This window comes from Zonotrichia leucophrys, chromosome 5 (assembly GCF_028769735.1).
Source record: "Zonotrichia leucophrys gambelii isolate GWCS_2022_RI chromosome 5, RI_Zleu_2.0, whole genome shotgun sequence".
In the NCBI taxonomy this organism is placed as follows: Eukaryota; Metazoa; Chordata; class Aves; order Passeriformes; family Passerellidae; genus Zonotrichia; species Zonotrichia leucophrys.
The window spans coordinates 49,086,521-49,094,884 of NC_088175.1; the positions used below are offsets into that span (position 1 = coordinate 49,086,521).

The following is an 8,364-nucleotide window of genomic DNA, read 5'->3' on the forward strand; positions in this document are numbered from 1 at the left end:
CTGATAAAAACACAGACAATGTAAACTCAGATATTTTTTTTTTTTTAATTGAAGGCACAGGAACAACCTTCCACTAAGTGTCTACTAAAAAAAGATCGAAAAGCCAAGTTTATTTTATAACAGCTAATTCTGGATGGTTTTTGGTATAACACTGCTGTGCTTAGGGGAATAACTTTTCCTCCAATGATTCCAGAGGGAGCGGGACCAGCCCCTGTGTGACTGACCCAAGTGTTTATGGGGATTTAGCACACCAGGGATATCCTTCTTCATCTGTCCTCTCCAAGCAAATCCTTTGCCATTCTCAATCTTTATTTTTTACTTTCTACCATGCTTTCTTTTTTTTTCTGTTTCTCTCCCATTCATTCTCTTGCTTAGTTTCCTTTTTTACTTTGTTGTATTTTTTCCTTTTTTTTCTCCCTCTCCCCTTTTCTCCCTTTCCCCTTTCTCTCTTTTTCCTCTCCCTTTTCCCCAAATTGTAATTTTCACCCATCTCTTGCCCCCTTACACCCCAAATCTCAACACCCCTTGCTCTGCCCATTTTTGCAGACTTTGCCTCATCAACAGAGTTTATTCCCTATGGATGGGGCAGCGAGGGCAGTTCCATGGAGAACAAACCCAGCTGGGGAACTGGACTGAGCCTGGCTACGCTGCTCTTGTCTCCATACTTCTGGCTGCCTCTGAGGTGCCACATGTGCAGAAGTGCCTCACAGAGCTGTCACCTCCACCACAGTGTCCCCAGGCCCGTGGCTGCCCTCGTCACTCCCGCCTTTCTCCTCAAACACCCTCCGCAGAGCCACTCTGACCGAGCGCTGGAAGCGGCGCCGCCGGCAGCTCCCCACCAGCACGTAAATCACCGGGTTGAGGGAGCAGTTCAGCAGTGCCAGGAACAAAGAGGGGTCTTCTGGGAATAAATCACCGGAATCTGGGAGATTGATGAAAACCTCCATGCAGAAAGGGATGCCAAAGGCAAAGAACAGCAGGACGTTGAGCACGATGGCCACAAAGAGCTTCCCTGCCGCCTCCGGGAGCCACAGCACAGCTTGAGGAACAGGAGCAGGTTGGAAACCAACATCATGAGGGAAAAAAACACGGAAATGGCCAGGGCTACACCTGCAATGACGGTCCCAGAGTCTTCAGTGTAGGTGGAGGTGAGGTAGAGGGAGGAAACAAAAGCCCCTGCCAGGGCCCAGAGGGCCCCGCTGACGGCGGCCGAGAGGTGCCGGGGGCGGTGGCAGCGGTACCAGATGGGGCACAGGACGGAGACGCAGCGCTCCACGCTGAGGGCTGCCAGCAGCCCCAGGCTGCTCAGGTCAAACACGTGGCACGGGAACCCAAGGACAAACACAAAGCGCTGATAGTGATGAATAAAAGGAAACAAAGATGTGCAGAATGCTGCTAAGGACAGAAAAGCCAAGAGAAGCAGGAGAAACAGGAGGAGCAGGGAGAAGTCTGCAACAGCCAGATTTAGGATGTAGACAGTGAAAGGGCTCTGCTGTGTGTGCAAGCCCAGGAACCACAAGACCACCCCATTCCCTGCCAGCCCACAGAGGGAGATCCCCAGGCACACCCCTGCAAAGGCAATCAGGCTGGAGGGAATGCGGGAGCATTCTGATCTGATATATTCCTCCCAGTCCAGAGATCCATAAAGTGTATTGTTCAGGGTGAGGTTTGTTGTGCTGTTCTCCTCCATGGTGAATGATCCTGGAAGCTGTCACTGATGTGGGGAGATTGTGAGGGGAGCTCTGACCATGGGATATGATCTCTGGGCCAAGGGCTGCACCCAGGCACGAGGCACGAGACTGAAGCACAGCCAGTGGTTCCAGCAGCCATCCCAAATCCTTTCTCCTGGTGCTGCTGTGTCAGTGCTGTTCCTACGGGAGGTAGGAGTCGAGGGATGGCCTGGTGGGAGATTCCTGTCTAGAGTCAGGGCTGGAGGGCTGGGAGCCAGTCCTGGGCACTGCAGGGGTGGGGGTTCTTCCTGGGGCTGGCGTGGGGCTGTGTGGGCAGTTGGGAAATACTGGGAGTGCTGATGTCTTTATTTCCCTCTGGCTCCCCATCTCTCCCAGGAGGTGGTGGGAAACGGAGAAGGCAGCTGCTGGGAGCAGGATCATTCACCTCTTTATTTCCTTTTATCCACCACTTTCAGCACTTTGTGTTTGTCCTTGGGTTCCCGTGCCACGTGTTTGACCTGAGCAGCCTGGGGCTGCTGGCAGCCCTCAGCGTGGAGCGCTGCGTCTCCGTCCTGTGCCCCATCTGGCACCGCTGCCACCGTCCCCGGCACCTCTCGGCCGCCGTCAGCGGGGCCCTCTGGGCCCTGGCAGGGGCTTTTGTTTCCTCCCTCTACCTCACCTCCACCTACACTGAAGACTCTGGGACCGTCATTGCAGGTGTAGCCCTGGCCATTTCCGTGGTTTTTTCCCTCATGATGTTGGTTTCCAACCTGTTCCTGTTCCTCAAGCTGCGCTGTGGCTCCCGGAGGCGGCAGCCAGGGAAGCTCTTTGTGGCCATCGTGCTCAACGTCCTGCTGTTCTTTGCCTTTGGCATCCCTTTCTGCATGGAGGTTTTCATCAATCTCCCAGATTCCGGTGATTTATTCCCAGAAGACCCCTCTTTGTTCCTGGCACTGCTGAACTGCTCCCTCAACCCGGTGATTTACGTGCTGGTGGGGAGCTGCCGGCGGCGCCGCTTCCAGCGCTCGGTCAGAGTGGCTCTGCGGAGGGTGTTTGAGGAGAAAGGCGGGAGTGACGAGGGGAGCCACGGGCCTGGGGACACTGTGGTGGAGGTGACAGCTCTGTGAGGCACTTCTGCACATGTGGCACCTCAGAGGCAGCCAGAAGTATTGGAGCACATGGCTCTGAGCTCAGTCCTGTTCCTGTATTCCCCTTGGAATGACCTTCATTTTCTTGGCCCCAAGGAATAAACTCTGATGTACTGATCTTTTTAATTTTGTTGCTACCCCTAAGTCAGGTTTGGATTTTTTTCTTTTGTTTCTTTTCAATGTGGTAACTCCTGCCCCAGATTTTATTTAATAAACAACATCAGGGATTTGCTGCAGAGCTCATCCCTGGGAAACAGCAACAGAAACTGGCTCATTTCCTTAGTTTTTCCATTCTAAAGCCTCTGGATTTTCTGTGAGGAGAGCAGGTATCTGTCTCACACCAGAGCTCTTCCAAAGGCTAATGCCTGCAATGTCTGGAATGGGCCATCTGTTGACATTTCCAAGAATCCCTAATTCCTTCTTGGAAAAGTAGTTTGTGTCAGGTTCTTCATAGCAAACCTAATCCTGAAATCTTGTATGTGAATTGGCTCAAATCGCCACCTCGCATTGCACAGGTGGATTTTTAGGACTCTGCAGGACAAAACCTATGATTTCTGTTTCAAATCTAATTTTGCCACTTGTGTAGCACAATTTCAGTGGTGCTTCTCCTGCACCAGGCAGTTTCCAAGAGGATTCATGCAATAATAAATTGTGTGAATGAGCTGGAGCACTGGCACACAGCAGAGGGATGATTTAGGATGTCAGCAATGGCATTTCTTCTGAGAAGAGGCAAATCCATGCTGCTTGCTTGGCTTTAATCCTTAGAAAGTTGCAGGTTTCCTCTGAGTCACCTTCTACACTCCCCTGGCAATCAGACAGCAGCCTACAGTGAATTCCAAGGAATTCCTAGAAAGCTGAGGTGAGATGATTCCTACCCAGGCTGACATGTGCCTCAGGGATCTGGGATGCTCCTCCTGGAAACTGCTGGCCCTGGGACCAGAACTGTCACCTCTCTTCCTGCTGACACCATGTTTGTGTCCCCAGCTATGGAATCTCACCAGGCCAGTCCTATCAAGGGCAAACACTTCATGGTCCAGGAGCTGATGGGGCTCCAGGAGAGGTGGAGAGGGACTTTGGACAAGGGCATGGAGTGACAGGACAAGAGGCAATGGCTTCCCACTGACAGAGGGTGGGGTCAGATTGGATATTGGGAAGAAATCCTTCCCTGTGAGGGTGCTGAGGCCCTGGCACAGGTTGCCCAGAGGGGTGGGATCAGGTAAAAACAAACACGAGTGCTCCCAACTCTGAGGAGGAGGAGGATGAGCTGTAATGAAGGGAGGGAAAGGGGATCTGTTGCCTTCTGATACAAGGCAGGCGGTCTGGTTTCAGGAAACAGCACGGCGACCCCCTTCCCCGGGGTCGCTCGGGCCTAAGAAACACGCGGACACCAATGTGGTGGAGGATCAAAGGCCTTTATTCTCTCTTCCCGTGGGGTTTTATAGTCTAGGGGGCTTCTACGTCAGGTGGGGGTCTGTCTTTACCATCTATGGTTAGTAGGGATGGAAAGTTACCTGGGCAAGTGGAAAGTTACTGGAATCCGGTTTAGGGGGCTACATTCCTATGTTAATTTTCTTATCTAAGGGGGCAGGGGCCCTGTCTTCCCGTAACATCACGAGATCTTCCGAACGCCAGGCCCTATCTGCTACATCTCCCCCCCCTTTTTCACAAATGAATGAGGTAGTCATACACTGAAATGAGGTATAAGGTTGTAGTTCGATAAGGAAAAGGGGGTTTGGTACATCTGAGTAAGTTTTTCGCCAGTCAAGGTTAGAACTTGTGGCTGGCAGTGTTCCCTGGTTGGATTCGCCGCCCGATGAACAGGATGTTGGCCCGTTCCAGGCGGGTCTGAACAAATGAGACCAGCTTGTTCAGCAGGCAAGGTCCGAAGGTAACCGCTAGAAGCAGCAATGCCAGCGGTCCTATTAGGGTAGAAATCAGAGTGGTTAGCCATGGTGATTGATTGAACCAGGACTCGAACCAGCCCTGCTGGGCTTCCCTGTCCTTCTGCCTCTGAGCCAGTCTGTTTCTGAGTTCTGCCATGGAGTCTCTCACGACTCCTGTGTGGTCTGCATAGAAGCAGCACTCCTCTCTCAAGGCGGCACACAGGCCCCCTTGCTGCATGAACAGGAGGTCCAGACCTCGCCTGTTCTGCAAGACCACTTCCGAGAGAGAGGAGACTGACTTCTCCAGGAAGGAGATGGATTTCTCGATCCTTTGCAGGTCCTCATCGATGGTCATTTGCAGCTGGGACAGTCCTTGGTGCTGCGTTGCTAGGGCTGAGACACCCGTTGCCGTTCCTGCCGCTCCTAAACCGAGCAGCATTGCGATAGTTACACCTGTTAGTATTTCTCTTTTGTGAAGCCGGCTGGGTTCCTCAAAAAGGTGGTACACATCTTCGTCTGAGTGGTACAGGACCCTAGGAACAATCAGAACTTGGACACAAAAGTCGTTAGAGTCATCAAATTTGGCGAGAGACACACAGGGACTCACTCCAGATCGCTGGCAAACCCACATCCCAGGTGTGGATGGGACTACCCACTTATTGTTTTTCCTGTTAGGCTTGACAACTTTGGTGCAGATGTTGCCTTTCCGCCTAGCTAGTGTTGCATTGCCAAAGCATCTGCCCTGGCCTGTGACCTGGCTCAGGGTGATTCCTTTCCGAGGGGTTTCCCATCTGCACTGGTGAGGGGCATTGGCTGTGGAGTAACTGAAGGGAGTGTTTAAAGCAATTCCTTCATAAAAGGGAGGTTTGATGCGTGAGGGCGTACGCGGCCCTAGATCCGGCTAGCACGAGGGGTGAGAAGGCCAACGCCCCTGCGCATAAGGAGCCAGCCCCCCTCGGCGTCTTGGCCTCAGGCTGGGCTGGAGGAAGAGCTTGGAGTTGCGCACGCGAGACGATAAAGGAGGTGACCACTTGCTGGGGGTGAACAGTTGGTTTATTGGGTGATCCGGAGGCACCAACGAGGAGGGGCACCAACCAGCAAAATGGCCCCGAACAGGGGGAGAGACAAGGTTTTAAAGGGAAGGGGAGGAGAGAGGAGGGGAGCTCAGCTATCCAATGGGAAAACTCAAAGGGAGGTACTGAACATAACTGACATACACCAGGAACCAACGAATACAAAGTAAAGGAGGGGCCCCGGGACCACAGCCAACCACAACCCCCAGAGAAGAGAAGGTTCTCGAAACTTGGGAGGAGTGGGGAGTGATTGACTGGGCCCAGGGAGGAGAAAACATCTACTTATAAGGTGGGATGAGGGAGGAGCGGTTCTACAAACTGTAACATTAGCAACTAAAAATAGTATGGTAACCAGGCAACTTAACTGGCAAGGAGGCAGTGGCGGTAAAAACTGGGGAGAGAGGAACCATTTACAAAGAACAAAGGAGGGTACAGTACATAAAATGGGGGAGCAAACTGAGAAACTTAAAACACACTACAACATCTCCCCGTTTCTTAACAAATAAAATAAAGAAAACAGGAATGTCCGTATAACTCAAAAAGAAGATGTCCGCGGCCGGTCCTGCCAATCTTCGCCTTCTTCGAGCTGGAGTTCGCCAGCCCACAGATGTTCTTGGGGCGGCTCGGTTGACCCCTCCTCGTCCGCAGCTCCTTCGGCCTCTGAGGAGAGGTCCTCCAGCTCGAAAGGTTCCTCCTGGGGAATTGTGACATGATTGGCAGCCATAGTTGTGGCTCTGGCTATTAATTTTTGGACCAAACCGCGGATCAACATGAACAGAACTAAAAGTACAATCAAACTCAAAACAATCTTAGAAACTGATTCTAAAACTGAACTGGCCCACCCGCTGAGGCCCCAACCCTTGAAGATGTCTCCCAGCCAGTCCGATGTTTCCTGTTTGACCTGATGGACGAGGTCTTGGAGTCTTTTTATTGAGTGCCTGGCGTCCTCGGCTCTGGAGGACAGGTTCATGCAGCAGAGGCCCTCAAACTCCTCACAGTGATGGTGATGAAGCAGCAATAGAAAATCTATTGCTGCCCTGTTCTGGAGTGTCGCCTGTCTTGTTATTTCCTCGTCTGTAAGGAGGTCGTATAGCGCGGCTGAAGTAAGATTGGCTTGTTTAGCCACCCAACACTCTAGGCGGCCCAATTCACCTAGAGTTTTGGCTACCGATACCCAAGGCAACAAGATGGTAAAGGCAACTGACTTTGAATGTGACCAATGAGTAATTTCATCATCACAGTCCTCGGTGAGATCTTTAAGATCTCTTTTGGATCTAGTCAATTCGGATGTGATGTTGGTCTTTTTCCAATTAATAATTTGGGTGATGTTGGGGGTAAACAGCGTCAGCCGGCCAAAGGTGCACGGCCCTCCGACCAGACCAGAGGGGATGCCTGCCCAAGCTCGGTCGCCACAAATCAAAAACACCCCCCTTGGAAGGGCATAAGGGGTCCGCTTGGTGGTGGTAGGGCCGACGATCTTCAGAACGGCCCGACACCACTGGTCAGCTTGATACTCTTTCTTTGTTTGCAGGACCACCTCAGTGCCCTTCTCTATGGGGGTAAGTGTATAATCAAACTGAAAACAAATAGTAGAATTGGCGGAACCGAGTAAATGTAATTCTGTGGGCTCGGAGGGCGCAGGATCCAGCCTCGCCACTCCGTCTCTCCAGGCGTTACTGGGTTCAAAACCAGGAAGGAAAGTAAGGCTCCGGGCCAAAATAGGGGAAAGGGCAGACTGAAAGGCGGGGGGAACTCTCCTGGAGAGAAAGGGATCCCCACAAGGCAGGACGACATCGGGTCCTCTGCAGCGCTGGTGTCCAGGCAAATGCTGTCCTGTCCTAGCGATTGAGCCAAGGCACGCCAGACGTTGACTTTTGGCTGGGGAATGACCCACGGCTCCGTAGGTGGCAGAAGGAGTCCGCAGGTCGTCAGCACCATCAACATCAGACAAGGGTTGGGAGCTAGCGTTGTCAATGCGGGGGCCATTTGGGGAGATGCAACTGAAATGAAAAGAGAGCCGTAAAAGTATATGGAATTCACAGAAATGGTTCCTCTCCAAACAACCAATTTAAACAAAACATACGAGGGGTAACGATTGGAGCTGAGGGGGAATAGGAGGAAAGATGGTGCAAGAGGTCAAGGGGTGGAGGAGAAGCTGGAGGAGAGGGTTCTTCAGAAACAGGGGGAAGCTCAGGAGAAAAGGAAGACGGTTGGTGGTGTTGCTTCCTCCGCCGACGCCAACACGCTTGCCGGACCTGTGGTACTGCCTCTGTCTTGGTCCTCTGCTTTGGGACGAAGGGCCTGACCCACTTAGACGGGACCCACTTGGGGCCTGAGGGAGTGGACACGCAAGCGTATCCCCTCCCCCAGGTCACCAGGTCAAAGGGGCCCTCCGTCCGCCAGGTCTCCGGATCCTTTACAAGAACCGGCGGCCTGGCTTTGGGCTGCAGCTGCTGGTGACTGCCGAAATGCCGGACCACTGGAGGATTTTGGCTGTCAAAAGAGCAATTTAGAAAATTGAGGTTGTACAGAGCTCTTGACAGCCGGATGTGGGGGGTCTCCACCTTCATTGCCGGTTGTTGTCGGGACA

General features: G+C 52.5%; 2 protein-coding genes across 2 annotated transcripts; one reads left to right on the top strand and one right to left on the bottom strand.

Annotated features, from left to right (window-relative positions):
* Positions 1 to 704: 704 nt before the first annotated feature.
* Positions 705 to 1,690, bottom strand: LOC135448720 (mas-related G-protein coupled receptor member H-like). Its single transcript, XM_064714927.1, is given in 2 exon segments — positions 705 to 1,015; positions 1,018 to 1,690. Coding segments are annotated over 2 exon segments (984 nt in total).
* Positions 1,691 to 1,748: 58 nt separating this feature from the next.
* Positions 1,749 to 2,797, top strand: LOC135448721 (mas-related G-protein coupled receptor member H-like). Its single transcript, XM_064714928.1, has 2 exons — positions 1,749 to 1,880; positions 2,147 to 2,797. The coding sequence occupies exons 1-2, from the start codon at positions 1,749 to 1,751 to the stop codon at positions 2,795 to 2,797; spliced, it is 783 nt and encodes a 260-aa protein (XP_064570998.1).
* Positions 2,798 to 8,364: the final 5,567 nt, after the last annotated feature.

Bases quoted from the DNA above. Each gene is read 5' to 3' on its own strand.
- LOC135448721 (XM_064714928.1), top strand. From the start codon at position 1,749: ATGGGATATGATCTCTGGGCCAAGGGCTGCACCCAGGCACGAGGCACG. The intron at 1,881-2,146 runs GTAGGAGTCGAG...CACCACTTTCAG, and splicing joins CAGTGCTGTTCCTACGGGAG to CACTTTGTGTTTGTCCTTGG.